Source organism: Suncus etruscus, chromosome 9 (genome assembly GCF_024139225.1).
Source record: "Suncus etruscus isolate mSunEtr1 chromosome 9, mSunEtr1.pri.cur, whole genome shotgun sequence".
In the NCBI taxonomy this organism is placed as follows: domain Eukaryota; kingdom Metazoa; phylum Chordata; class Mammalia; order Eulipotyphla; family Soricidae; genus Suncus; species Suncus etruscus.
The window spans coordinates 73,341,488-73,357,466 of record NC_064856.1 but is presented as its reverse complement, the minus strand read 5'-3'; the positions used below and the strand labels follow the sequence as shown (position 1 = coordinate 73,357,466).

General features: G+C 31.1%; 1 protein-coding gene across 1 annotated transcript in view; it reads right to left on the bottom strand.

Moving 5' to 3' along the window:
• Positions 1 to 15,979, bottom strand: part of GAS2 (growth arrest specific 2) — a 153,549-nt gene that overhangs the window by 74,557 nt on the left and 63,013 nt on the right. Inside the window, exons 4-5 of the mRNA XM_049781071.1 lie at positions 14,964 to 15,105; positions 2,918 to 2,981 (exon numbers count right to left, since the gene is read on the bottom strand). Of these exons, the coding sequence (XP_049637028.1) occupies positions 2,918 to 2,981; positions 14,964 to 15,105 (206 nt within the window). The remainder of the gene's footprint in view (positions 1 to 2,917; positions 2,982 to 14,963; positions 15,106 to 15,979) is intronic.

Below are 15,979 nucleotides of genomic sequence, written 5' to 3'. Positions count from 1 at the left end.
ACCCATATGCTTTGAACACTGCTTAGGGGTGATGCTTCCTGAAAATTTGAAAATATATTTATATTTGTTTGCTATTCTGTTTTAGGGCAGCATGCCTGATGATTGATCAGAATCATTTCTGCTTGTAGAACTCAGGACTAAATTCTTACATATATATATATATATATACACATGTATATGTATATATACATATATATTGACTTACATATCTTTCACAGTAATATTTTAGGTACACATTAACATTGAATCGGGAATTTCCATCACCAAATTTGTCCTCCCCCTACCCATGTTCCCATCTTGCATCCCATATCCCCACCCTCACCCCCCGGGGCTGCTAGAATAAGTGGTCCATCTGTGTCTAGCTTACTACTTAGTGATCATATATATGTTTGGTCCTGGTACCCTTCCTTATTTCCCCCTCTATTTGAGAGGCGGCACTAGATAGTTCAAGTTATGTGGTGCTGTTTGAAGAAAAAAAAAGCAATAAAGTGGGGTAAAAATCAAATAAGCCAGAAATGGGCGGAGTCCTTCTAGAGGCTCTCAACCTCAGTTTGAGAGAGGACAGAAAAAAAAGGAATTGAAACACCACAATAATACAAAAAGAAATATAAAATAAAATATCCAGTGAGCACTACAGTAATAAAGACAAGCACCACATAAACCATGCCGGAGCGCAAAAATTAAAAAAAGATATAAAATAAAATAAAAAATAAATAAAATTGGAGACATCAACTTCAATATCTACACCAAAAAAGAAGTCAAAATAAATAAATAAATAAATAAATAAGAAAGATTATTTTGTGCTTTGTTTATTTGTTTCTTTTGTCTGAAGACTAAGTTCTGATGATGTCAGGAAACGTGATGTGGAGCAGGGGATCTCAAACACATGGTGTGGCTGCTTACAAAACAAATGCTTTATTTTCTAGACTATCTAACAAGCCCCTTTTATAATTTGGGTTGGAAAGAAAATTTGCAAACATGTAATACTCTGAACTATTAGTTTCAAATATTTCAAGTTATATGCATTAACTAATAATCCATAAAAAAGAATATTTTTAGTTTAAGTGATACTTTATTAAGGTGTAGATTCCAGTAATAGACACAAATAATCAAATATATTTCTTAATTGTTTATAAATGTAATTCAAAATCATAGAGCTACTCAAAACTAAAAATATAAAAATATATATAATTCCTAACTGTTATTTTTAAGATAGTCACTTAATGTTACTTTAACATAATCTTTAATAAGTTACAATTTATATGTAGGTGAGTTCATGTTATTATTTTAGCAGTAAATCGCAAATAAATGCCATTAAAAACGATCTTTAAGAATTTTATGATTTATTTTTCTGTGTTCTTTATTTTAGAGAATGAAAATATGCATATTTTAGGTTGAAAAACTGACAAAGTCTTTGAAATATTTAAATAGAGATTTCACTCTCCAGTGATGATAGCTCTATTAGCTGAAAATTGAAAGAAATTATACCCATGTGAACAAAAATAAGTGGTTTCACTCTCCCATCTCAGAACTCAGAGGAGTCCGCAGTTCTCAAAGGAGCTTTGCTGGGTGGTCCCAGGCAAGGAACATGGCAGAGAATCAGAAACATTTTGTGGATCATTTCCAAAGTGAAGCTGACAGTTATAAGATGATATTTATGTGATTCTGAGAAATGTTTATGATTAGCTATATATCAGCGACTTAAGAAATATCCACAAAATCATATAATTGCATTGAAAACTTTGTAACCTTCAAAACTTATCTCCATGTGTGCAAATAAGTACGGTGCTTGCTAAGTGCTTCCCCCAAATAGCTCTCAATTTTGATTAAAGCTGTGTTAACTTATTAATCTATGAAGTCCCCTAAAAAGGAATAGGAAAGGAGCAAGCATAAAAGTAAGTATATGTGAGTTTAGCATATCTAAAGAAAATGTAAGAGCATAATTAAATGGGGGGAATAATTTTCTCTCTCTCTCTTTTTTTTTTAAAACATTCTTTCCTACAGGGCTAGAGTGGTTAATATTAGGTTTATTGGGTTGCTGTTAGCATAATTGCACTTTGATTAAGTTAAAAAGTAGACCTTTATATTTAAATGTTTGATCTATTTAACTTGTTTTGATTTAATAATAATATTGTGTGGCCTTCATACAATATCTGAGAAAGGTGTGGGGAAAAAGAAATCTCTAATGGTTTAAAATTTATTTTTCCACTTCTTTTTAAATAGTCTTATGTAATTTTATATCTTTTAATTATGCCAATTTTCTTGTATGTAATTACTGTGTAAAGTAGAATTCATGGCTGAAGGACTATGTTGACTGTGACTGTGGTAGTTTAAAGACCTAGAGTTACTACTGATTAAACAATATATAAGCTTTTCTCATTACCAGCACATTTTCAACCACTTCCTTTAATTAGTTTATATAAATATTTTCTTTTTACATTTACTTTTCTTGTATTTTTCAAATAACTTTTACTTGAATAATATTTTAGAAGGGGATCATACTTGGTTGTTCTCAGGGCTTACTCCTGACTCTGTGCTAAGACACTCTTGGCTGTTATTCGAGAACCATATGTGGTGCTAGATGTTGAACAAGGTTAAGTCTCATGTAAGACAAGCACATATCTTCTAATCTTCTATCTTTAGATCCTCTTCACCAATTTATGTAGAGTTAGATTTCACATTGTTACTGGTTAATATGATATCAACTTGAAAAAGTATATTTAGACCCTGAGGGAAACATATCAAAACTTTCTCAACATTTATATCTTTCCTTCAGTATTCTTTGACTGAGATTCATAAGACTATGAGAAGCTCTAAATGCCATGATTATGTCTTCTGTAAAACATCAACAAGCTTCTTAGTTGCATGGAATTAAGATGTTTTATATTTTGACAGTTATAGTGCCTGACAGACCTACCTGGCTGCAATTCGGCCAAGCTCTAGCAAACAGAGACACACTTCTCTTGGTTGCTTGTGGAGAACTGAAAAACAACGCAAAAGTAGGCACCTTTATATTTAAAGAATGGTAAACCATTTAAATAATAAAATGAAAATGATCCCTCACAATTAGGTTCCCAGTTAAATGCACTAGTCTTGTTTCTGTTATTACCAGAAACAATTCTGCTTCTCTCTATTGATGTTGTAAAACAGTTTTCAAAAGCTTTGTTTAATCTTTTTCTCCAAGGACACGGCTCAGGAAATCTTGCACTGCTTAAATCTCTAGCTATAATTATTTTCTGCAATTAGCTCCAAGTTAGTAAGACAATAAGAAATACAAATTTTATTATTATATGAATAAAAATATTGAAAAGGTAAACTTAAAACAATGCAGCTAATATTACAATTTAAAAATAAATAATTTTAAAAATAAATAAAATAAGAATTTGACTTTACTTTTATCAGTGACTTTTGATTTTATTACAGTGGATATAATATAAATCATCCAGCACATTCCTTTGTTATCCACAAAGATATCAAGTGAAATCCTAAATGGTAAAGTCAAATTTGTTTTTACAAAGGTTTATAAGTATAAGTAATAATGATTATTTTAAGATAAGTAAAGACATTAAAAATAAAAAGTCCTTGTACAACAAAACGTCTAATTCTTAAGTATAGAATTTTATATTTTAACTTCTCAGAATTATTTTATTTTCTTAATATAAAAAATTTTAAGAAATCTATAGATTACAAGAGTGCCAGTACTCGATTTTCTGACAGCTGAATTGAATTTATTAGCAATGTGTTGCTAACAGTAAAATGCTGTTTTAAAAAATATAAATGATTTTACTTATCTTTAAACAAACACAAATTTACTGTCTGTTTATATATAATCTTTAATCTTTTAAAATAATGTTCATTACAATATAATATTCACAATTGCCAGAATCTGAAACAATTTAAGTAGCTGAGAACAGGTTAGTGGATAAGGAAGTGGTGATACATCTACACAATGAAATGAGATTAGTTGTTAGGAAAATTAGAGTAATGAAATTTGCTTACACATGGATGGATATGGAGCATATTATGCTGAATGAAATGAATCAGAGGGAGAGGCATAGACATATAATCACATTATTACTTTTGGTAATAATACCAAAAGACAACAGAGATGAGGACTAGGAGGACCTGTCCATGATAGAAAGCATGCCACAAAGACCAGGGGAGTGCAGTAAGGGCAGAGAAGTGACCCCTATGACAATAATATTTGGGAATCATCACTCTGGAAAGGAACTGGATGCTCAAAAGAAGTAAAGTGATATCTGTGATTTGCCTTCAGTAACAATATTGCAAAAGAAAAGTGTCTAAAAGATAAACGAAGGAAGAGAGAAAGTAAGAAAGTGAGGAAGTGGGGCTGGAGAGGTGGCGCTTGAGGTAAAGTGTCTGCCTTGCAAGCGCTAGCAAAGGAAGGACTGCGGTTTGATCCTCTGGCATTCCATATGGTTCCCCCAAACCAGGGGCAATTTCTAAGCGCTTAGCCAGGAGTAACCCCTGAGCATCAAATGGGTGTGGCCCGAAAAACAAACAAACAAAAAAAATATATATATTTTGTTTGTTTATATATATATTTAAAAAAAAGAGAAAATGAGAAAGTAAGAGATAAACAAAAAATATCCGCCATAAAGGCCATAAAGGCAGGTAGGGAGGAGGCCAGGGGAGGGCAAACTTGGAAGATTCCTGGAGGGAAATATGCACCAGGGAAGGATTGAGTGTTGGACATTGTATAACTGAAATTCAATCATGAACACCTTTGTAACTGTATCTCATAGTGATTCAAATTTTATAAAGTAAAAAATATTAAGCATATCAGGCATAAAAATATGCATATTTCTATAATAGGCAGAAAATAAATCAATCTGTTAACCAATAAATGAGAGAAAATTTAAAGGTAGCTAATATAACACAATGCTTGATATCACAAAGCAAATATTGTGAAATAATTGTTTGGTGATAAGTGGGTGAGAACAAACCTAAGACTAAAATTTTACCTAATATATTTAGAAAATAAAATAATTTAAATAAGTAAAGTGTTTACTTATTATAAAAGAAAATATTTATAGCTATAAAATTAAATTCCCAAGTCTTAAAATAATGTCTACAGTATACCTACAAGCTTTTTGGATTTTACTCTATGATAAATTATAAACTGAAGTTAAATGATACAAATAATCTAGTGCCATGGTATCTTGGTATGGAATACTCCTCCTAATAATTATTGCTATTGTTAGAAAGTCAATAAAATATAAAATTTAATTTTTTTCTGAGAGAAAGCAAAAGTGCAGAATTCATAATATAAATTTGTGAATACTAAATGATATTATTTCTTTAGGCACAGTAGTAGTAGTAGTAGGATCCCAGTGTCCCATATGGTCCCCCGTGCCTGCCAGGATCTATTTCTGAGCAGACAGCCAGGAGTAACCCCTGAGCACCGCCGGGTGTAACCCAAAAACCAAAAAAAAAAAAAAAAAAAAAAAAAAGATTCGTAACAGCAACAACAACAGGACACACTTTGTTGTTGCTGTTATGAATTATTTCTTTTTGTTGTTGTTGCTGTTATGAATCATTTCTTTTTTTTTTTTTTTTTTTTTTTGGTTTTTGGGCCACACCCGGCGGTGCTCAGGGGTTACTCCTGGCTGTCTGCTCAGAAATAGCTCCTTGCAGGCACTGGGGACCATATGGGACACCGGGATTCGAACCAACCACCTTTGGTCCTGGATCGGCTGCTTGCAAGGCAAATGCCGCTGTGCTATCTCTCCTGGCCCCTATAAATCATTTCTAAGGGGGCTAAGCAATAGTACTTCATGTAGAAAGGATAATTTCCTTGCTTGTCATTGACCTAGTTAGATACCAGGCACTGTATATGGTCCCTCTAGCTAGCCTGTCAGGAGAACCACTGCCTGTGCCCTCTACCAATAAAAAACAAGTTATTTTTATAAAGATTATTTCATTTTCACTACTCAATATTAATTCACTTACCTTTTCTACACATAATTTAATTTTGATACATTTTTATATCATATGGTATTCACTATATTAAGTAGTAAAATAACTCAAATCAAATATAATTTTATTATTATATATGTATAATTTAGAATTATCCTATTGTTACACATGCATCATGAATATTTATAATATATTATATCTGTCAGTATAAATTTTCATATATTAGAAGAGTAAATGCATGCTTAAATTAAATGAATGTTATATTCATATCAAAATCACTACTGACTTATTTATTTTAAAGTATAAGGAATCTTCTACTATAATGAAATTTTGTCATAGGTAACAGTCTTTTCATTCTTGCATTGTAGCATCAATATGGTCCTAGGGTAGTAGAAGAGGAAACTTCTTTTCTTCCTCAGAAGTAATGCCATTTAAAACAAAGAAAAACCTTCTAGTCAATGGTTATTATTATGCAAATGGTTTTATCATTGTAACCTTCTTTTTAAATAATCAAAATCAGCCAAAGAATAATGTCTAATGCAGAAAACCTCTGGGAAAATGAACACAGATCCTTATTCAAAAATATGTGGCAAGAGACCCAATCTTATAACCTAGATTCTATTAAAATCTCCTGTGTATCAAATGTCAAATGGAATGCTGCTAGTGCCAGGAATAGAAAATGAGGTCTTCTAGTAAGAAAGAAAATGATGGCGTTTCAATGTCACAGAATCTGCAAGGATAAAACACATTAAACCATAAACGTATATTTTAGCTAAGTATATTAAGCTATAACAGTTGGGCAAAATGAAATTATGTTGTTCATTTAATTTTTTACATTAGAGACTATACTATTTGGGTTAGTTTTGAAGAAAAAAAGCTTTTGGATTTAGATTTAGAAAGACATTGATTTAGAAAGACATTGTGGAAAGGCTTTAATTATGGAATATTGTTTAATTGCAAAATGTTATAAATGAGTGAGTGCCTACTTCAGAAAGTGGCAAATTCTGATGGGCAGAATACATTAGAAGTAAAATATAGTAAAGTAGAAGTCAGATCTGGATTCTATTTTACTGCATCTTCAGGCTAAGCTCCATAATTTTATTATTTAAACAGCTGTCTTGCCTTCATGGTTTGTTCTTCCTTACCGTAAAGATAATTTTATAATTTTAGAGTACTTGATATGAGGTAAACAATCTAAGTGCAACTTGCTTAAGTGTAGACCACAAATATGTAGTACTGTCAGCACCTGGAAATTTGAGAGAAATGTAGATAATTTGATCCTATTCCATATTTCTTGATCACAAACTTTGTCTAGCAAATTATCCAGGTGATGACTATGCAATAAAGTTTGAAAAGAATCATATTAGTTAGTGATTATCACATAAATGCCAGTTATAAGTCCTATGCCTATTTTTTAAAATATTAAATGTGCATTGGCACATGAAGTTTGGCAGACATTTGGGATAACTGTTTGATGATCATGCAATTGATGAAAGAGAAATGATTTCTGCATTTGTTGATCCTTAATAGAAATAAGGATAACAGAATAAATAAGAAAACAGAAATGCACATTTTTCTCCTGCTAGAATCTGCAAAGCACAAGAAAATAGTTCCCCAAAACTGAAGTTATAGTCACTATAATCTTATTATATCATGTCACTTCCAGTAAGTTGCATGCATAAAAATCTGAGTTAAAAGTCCCGGAGAGGGGGTGGAGAGATAGCATGGAGGTAAGGCGTTTGCCTTTCATGCAGAGGGTTGGTGGTTCGAATCCCAGCATTCCATATGGTCCCCTGAGCCTGCCAGGAGCGATTTCTGAGCATAGAGCCAGGAGTAACCCCTGAACGCTGCCAAGTGTGACTCAAAAAAAAAAAAAAAAAAGGTCGGAGAGAAAGCATGGAGGTAAGGCTTTTGCCTTGTATGCAGAAGGATAGTGGTTCAAATCCCAGCATTCCATATGGTCCCCCGAGTCTGCCAGGAGCGATTTCTGAGCGTAGAGTCAGGAGGAACCCCTGAGCACTGCTGAGTGTGACCCAAAAACAAACAAAAAAAAACTGAGTTAAAAGTTCACTTACAATTAATAATAACATAGAAATATAGGTTCCCTAAGTCTTGACTGGGATATCAAGAATTTATTTAGGCAGCTAAGAAAGAATTTCACAACTTCCTTATATGCCCGAAATTTTTGTATAATTACATTTAAAACAAAACATGACATAAAAAACGTATAAATAAAGAGAATCCATTCATAATCTTAACAGTAATGAGAACATATAAATCATTAAGCAATTTTTTGCTTTGGCCACTAAGTCAAGAAATGACCTGGAGCAAATGTTCTTTCTCTGTCACCTGACTTTATGTCAAACTAATGGTTTAAATGACTATCAGTCAGAATAGCATTAGGAGGCTAGGGACTTACTTTGCTTTAATTTTTTTCTTATTTTCATGTTCCATGTACTTTAAAGAACCATATGAACTTCCAAAGTGATCTCAAACAACAAATAACATTCTATAGAATCTATCTTTGAAGCTGACACTTAATATCCTAGCAGAGCCATGGAGAACAGTTTAACATTGGGCAAGTTAATTAATTCTCTAGGTCCTAATTTGTATATATAAAAACTGATTGTTGGAACAGTAGATATAGTGCATATGTGTACTGCCAAACCACCATTAATAAGTGCACAGTCATTATTTATTGTAAATGGCAAGCAAAATTTGATTCAAGGAAAGCTTCAACTTCCTTTTTTTTTCAACTATTCTAATTTGACCCTGACTTTGTCAAGTCTTTGATATATGTGTAATTCTGTAGAAATGATTAATTCTGTCAGATTTTATAGTGCACTTGCTGACATATTCTTTAGCTTTGGGAAAATGGCTAAATTTGGATTATGACTGAGCTGAAAGTGAAACAATTAAGATGTTGATAAAAAAATAAGTGATTAAAAAATCTAGACATTTCAAAATTCAAAGTAAAAAATATCAGGGATATCTAGAAAAAGAAACTAAGGGAACACTAATAACCCCGATATAAAATAGGATATTGAATTTGTGATACTACATTAACATTAAAAAGTAACAATATTTCTACCATATAAATACCTTTAATTATACAATTTATTTAATATAAATACACTTCATAAAAACCTTCATAATAGACAAAATTAAAGATGATGATTTATCATATAATGGAATTCAGGCATATGATTTTTCTAATGCATTAGATGACTTTAGTATCAAACTGAAACAACACAATGGCACACAAAGATCTTTTTACTTTTAGTGCAGCAATAGCAAAATTATTGCAGGTAGATATTGTCTGACCAATGTTCAAATACTAAATAATTTTGTAAAACGATTTATCAGAGACATGCATAAAAATAAGACAGTGCCACACAGTAAAAACAAACACAGAAAATAAAAAATAAAACACACACAATTGCATGCTAGCACAGCAGATAGCAAACCCTTTTCTTGCTGAGTAGATTCTTTCTCAGACAAATAGATGAAGAATAGTCACTGGATTCCAAATCCTATAATCATCCAATAACACAGTGATATTGACACAATTATAGCAAGCAAAAATGTGTGCATTTTAATAGTATTTCAACCATCTTTAAAAAAAATATCTTAGGATCACCAAAATGTTTAAAGCAAAATAATAAGACTGAGAAAATTGTCAAGAAAAACTTGACAATTTCTAAGTCAAAATGCTATAGAAAATTATAAATAATAGTTCACCATACCAGAATATCAATTATTTAAGGAAACACCTTCTTTAAAATTTTAGAAACAAACAAATATAAACACATAAGTTTTAGAAGTCAAAATAAAAAATATATAGAAGATAAATCATATTTTTTGAAAATGTATTTATCTTAATATAGTTATTGAGGGAATATTGTTTTCAATTAGTTGATTACATGCTTCTAAATCTAGGGAAAATGTTGTGATGTGTTCATCTTTTCAACCTAAAGAACAATCATCAATATTTTTTAAAGAAATTACTGTAACTAATATATAAAAACATAATACACAAATTCTATTCTGGTCACTGATTTACTAATATAGCCTAAATAGAGAGCATTGTGAGTGATAATTGCAGGTATAACTTTAAAGTTTAAATATACTTTGTTTTAGTGGTCAGAGTGATAGTATATAGGGTAAAGAACATGCCTTGCACTAGGCCAATTTGGGATTAATTTCTAGCATCTCTACATAATCCCCAGGCAAGCCTATGATTTAATTCTTGAGTACAGAGCCAGGAGTCAGCCCTGAGCACTACCAGATGTGGCCTTTAAATAAAATTAAATTAAATATATTTTTGTAGCCACTGAATAGTATATTATCTATTCCTACAAAAGTATAAATTCCATAAGCACTATAAATGTTAACTTAAACTCAACAAACCAAAATACCCTTTAATACATATACCTGTATATAAATTTTTAGCACAATACTATATACAAGTCTTTGCAATAAAATATAATTATGAAGACAATATTGATGTTTTGGGTTACATGCATACCTGGATCACTACTAAAGATTATTAATAGAGGATTAAAGTAGAAAATTATTATTAGTCATAGTATTGTAGCCTTTATCCTCTTGAGTTTAAACATTTTTATCTTTATACTAGATAAAAAATGCTCAAATTGTAGTGTGTTATAATTTTTCCATATAATTAAAACTTTGGAATATTATTAATGTTATTTTTGGTTATTATTTTGTTCATAACAACCAAAAAGAACTGTAATTTGTATACATTTCTAAAGATATCATAGTTATTTTGTTTTTCATATGTATTATTCACCAGAAAAATAATTTTTTAGGGTTCCAGCAATAGTACAATAGGTAGGGTGTTTCTTTTGTATGCAGCCAACCTGAGTTTAATCTTTAGCATCTCATAGGGTTCCCAGAGCACCTCTAGGGTTATTCCTAAGTAGAAATCCAAGAATAACTCCTGGTATAGAGCAAGAAATAACTCCTAAGCAGCATTTAACATCACTCCAAAACAAAACAAAGCAAAAATAATATTGTAGCATTGTATTCAGTTTCTATCACTACTTACTTGCTTTGTTTCGAAAAATTTTGAAAACATAAATTGACAAAATAACAAGTACTTCTGAGCTAACATAATATACCAATTTTTTCTCTTCAAAAGTAAACATATTTTTAAATTTCTCCAAAAAATGGAAAAAATGCTCTTATATTTAGTGGTGAATAACTTTATTGCTTTACTTATTTAGGTTTAATTTGTCTGTACATTATTACTAAAAATTTTAACATTTTTATTGGATTTTTATGTCTTAGATGAAAACACTGTTGATGATCTTTGCCTAATATTTTATATGCTTGTTTTTATACCATTGGGGGTCTTCATAAATGTACAATATCCTGTAGCATAGAATATTATCTGCCAAAAATCAAAAAAATTCAAAATGTTTGAATGAAGCATATGGAAAAAAAGTAATGCATACTCTATTTCAACCCTGGAACACCTTCCCACTCCCTCCCACTGAGATTTCTTGTCATTAGATGTTGTGGAAAAGAACATGTTGAGTGAATTGTGAATCAAGATCCTCTCACAAAGAATTGTACCAAAAAAAAAAAAAAAGAAGAAGAAGAAGAAAGAAAGAAATGAAAAAGAAGCATGGCAACATATCGGTTGTCACCAAGATAAGAATGTTTTATGCAGGCAAAGACCTTTGAACAGCCAAAGACAAGACTCTCTTGATGCACTGACAGTACAGTGATCTACTTTATCATTCATTCAAACAGATTTTTCCCCTTCATCAGAGCATCTTTTCATTGTATTTTCTAGTCAGAACACAAAGACACAAAGGTTGCTCTTTATCCTGTATGCAACTGAAATGAAATCTTGAGGCAGGTAAAAGGGAAAAACCTTGCCCTAAATACTCTTTCAATAGTAAAGTGTTAAAAGACATCAAACAGAGTACACAGAGGTATTGTTGTAAGAAAGTCAGCTCTGCAAGTACAGAACGCAGGTCATCAGCAATGACTCCATTGCATTCTCCTCCACAATAAATAAGAATCAAAAAAAAAAGACTCTTAGTTGAGTAAATGGAATTTCTCTTTGTCCTTTTTACTTATAATCATTAACATCTAAGGACCAGCTATTTCATTTTTGAATAATCTTAAAGTCAATGACATATTCGCTTCATTTTTTTTTCTCATCTTCATGAGGCCTTCATAGCATTATTCCTATGTCCTATAATAAGCAGTAGGCACTTAAATTATTTTTCATCGAGAATAAAATTAGGAAGTTTATTTGTTTGGTACTTGGATAAGTAGGGAAAATAACTTTCAAAAGTAGTAAGTACATTTTATTTATTATAACTTTTAAAATATTTTTAATTTTCTCTTATTTTGCTTTGCAGCCACACCTAAAGATATTCAGAGCTTACTTCTGTCCTTGCTCAGTGATCACACCTGGCAGTGCATAGGGGATAATAAAGTGGTGCTTGGGAACAAATTCAGTCCAACTACATGCTGGGTAAATTACTTATCTGTTGCACTAGTTCTCCAAGATTTATTATTTTATTTTTATCTGAAGCACTATGATTTTAGAATACTATTAACATTAGGGTTTCAAGCATACAATATTTCTTCTTCCCCATTATTATTTTAGGGTTTCTTCACAGCCATTCCCAAAATCCTCATCCTTATTAAACTCCGATATGTAGACTATTTCTTAAGATCTGTTGCCTTTGACCATTGTTTGTTACAAATAATATTTTTTACAAATCTTACATTGTTACAGAATATAATAAAAATAAAATACTAACAAAATATTTGATAGTTATATGTAATTTATGGATTTTTTTCATTTTATTTTCAAAGATAGTGATGAACTAGGCTATCTCAAAATTCCTTTTGACATAATTTATATATATATATATATATATGCTACAGAATATATATTTATATATCAACCATTGTATAAGTTGTGTGGATCTTACTGATAACCTAAATAGGGATTTAAAATTCATAAAAAATAGGTACAATGTATTCAGTGACCATTAAATCTCCTAATATTTAAATATCAATATTAGAAATTAATAAAACATATCTTTATAACATACAATTAAAATACTATTATTAAATATAAAATGTTCTAATATTTACTCCAGGATAGTTTAGAGTTATAATGACCCTTTATTAAATATCAAATAAATGTTTTAATAGTAAAATAACAAAGCTCAAGGACAATGATAATATTGTGACAAGATCATATTTACATTCATGGCTTATAGAAATCAAGGATACCACTGATGAAAAAATATTTTAATAAAAACACATAAATTAAGAAAGAAAAGAGGAGTTTCTCTATATATCAATTCTATAAAAATATTGAAAATTTTAAAACAGAATTTTAAATCATGATTTTGTCTACCTCTGAAGTGAGTACATGTGGCCAAGTTTTGACTATATGAGCATGTATAAATAGATATTTACATGATCTTTAATTTTTTTCTTTACAAATTATTCCCTACTCTCCTTTTATATAATCTTTTATTCATATAGTGCCCTACAAACATAAAATCGAAAGCCTGATTATAAAATTACCAATGGGTTTATAAAAGAGCATAAACATATTCATATATCATCTACCAAATTTATTATTTTAAAACAACTACATGTTTAAGAACATTCAAGCTCTTATACACAAGCTATCTGATAGAGTATGCAATTTTGCAATTACTGTTTTTCTTGTTATAAAATGTTCTTTTAGTCTAAATTCATGTTATTGTTGCCTCTGCTGAGAGAATTCTCAGAAATTTGAGGGCATTCTTTCTCATATAACATCAACTCTTATTACAAATACAAATTTCCTTAAGCCAATAGAACAGGATTTTCATCTTTACCATCAATTTTCTAGATTCACAGGGGAGTATTGTTTAGTGAGTCCTCAGGCAAAGGATATTCTGATTGCTTTGGAAGACAATTTGTATACTTGTTCTTTCTGAAGGATGCTTAGCTTACTGAAATGTTATTTGGTATTATATAACTTGTGTAACTATTTTCTTATGCTGCAGGCAAAGAATTTATACTTTTTTTTTTACTCCTGTGTACCCCTTTTCTTAATTCAGTTTCATTTCACTAGAATAAAACTTTAATTTCAACATTCTCCTCATAGATTTCTTCTGGGGTGAGGCCTGGTTTAAGTCATTAAAATATTAAATGATATCAAATAAAAATTTTGTCATGAAGTACACCATCTTCCAAGAAAATACAAAATATGGCCTATAGCCTGAAAGTAAGTTTTTAAAAATTCAGTTGCAAGATAAAACACAAAATTCAACCACATAAAAACACACGTTAATTTAAGTACTAATAAATTTAGCCCCTTCAGCTACTTCATTGTTTTTTGTTTGCCTGCTATAGTGCAGTGGTAGAGGACTTGCTTTTCACGTGACTGATCCAGGAAGGACCTGGATCTCATCCCTTGCATCCCATATGGTCCCCCAAACCAGAAATGATTTCTGAGTACATAGCCAGGAGTAACCCTTGAAAGTCACCACGTGAGGCCAAAATGAAAAAATAAAAAAAATAAAAAAATATGTACCGAAAAAATTATTAAATAATAGTTTCAACCAATTTGTGGAAACTGATGTCTTCCTATTTTTGTAGACCAAAAAGAATAATATGAATATCAGGAGCATACAGCTAACCTCTAGTTCAGTTGAGATTATGGTGGTAACATTAAAACCTACAATTTCTCAAATATCACAGTTTTTCGTTAAATCTGTGATTTTATCTTAGAAGGAATTTATATAACCTATGTTCCTATTTATTTATTACAAGGAGAATAAAAAAAGAGGATCTACATTTTACTACCTTCCAAAACACTTATTTAGAACTAACCTTCAAGTTTACAACAATCTATATCTATTTTCAATTTGACAATCTATGAACTAACATTATGTTTAAAAAAGTATTCATAGTTATTCTGACAAATGACAACATTTTATCAGCTAGAATTTAAAGTAAATACATACCCAAGCCTTCTGATTCAAATAGACAGGTTTCATCTACCCCTAAATCTCGGCACCAGGACAAGAAATTTGCTGTATTGTCTCGGGCAAAAAAGGAGCCTGAGGGTGCACTGGATTTGCATGGGATTTTCTTCAAGGGCAGATTCTGAAAGAACAAAGAAATCTTACTAAAGTGGAACATAAGGCAAAGTGATAAATATTTTCAACAAAATGCTTTAGTGACCTCATGTCAATAATAGGTTTATGAAGAAGCATAGAACGTCAGGTAAATTATAAACAAAACTTACCTGGCATTAAAGAGCTATGAAAATCTGTACCATAAACAAATCATGACTTCTTTCATACCAAGTAATAAATATATATAACTCATTTATCTAGCTTACATTGCGTCTTTCTGTTAGTTTTCTCTTTCATTTAAATATTTAGGGCAGGGAACACATAATTGCAAAATATGCCACTTTGGCATGTGAATTGCTTTGCTCTGAAGGACTTGAAGACCCCAAAGACTCAAAATAACTTTTAAACCTACTTCTACATAGTTACCTAAATAAAAATTTTAGTTAGAAAGTTCCAGAAAGGAAGTTATTACCAGAGTCAGTTTTTTTGTTTGTTTTGTTTTTGGGCCACACTAGGTAACAGAGGTTACTCCTTGCTATGCACTCAGAAATCCCTCCTGGCTTGGAGGACCATATGGGACACTGGGGAATCAAACTGTGGCCTGTCCTAGGTTAGTGCATGTAAGGCTAACGCCCTACCACTGAGCTATCCCTCCGGCTCCTACCAGAGTCAATATTAATAATTATGAGCTAAGCAGAATAGGCCAGGATAAAGCTATTAAGACTTCTGTTTAGGGTTCAGAGCATAGCACAGTAGGTAGGGCTTGTGCCTTACACGCGACCTACTTTGGTTCCATCCAGGCAAACCATAAGATCCCCTGAGCCTGCCAATAGTGATTTTTGAGTGTACACCCAGGAATAACCCTTGAGTGCTGCAGTTGGTGGCCAAATACCAAAAATAAA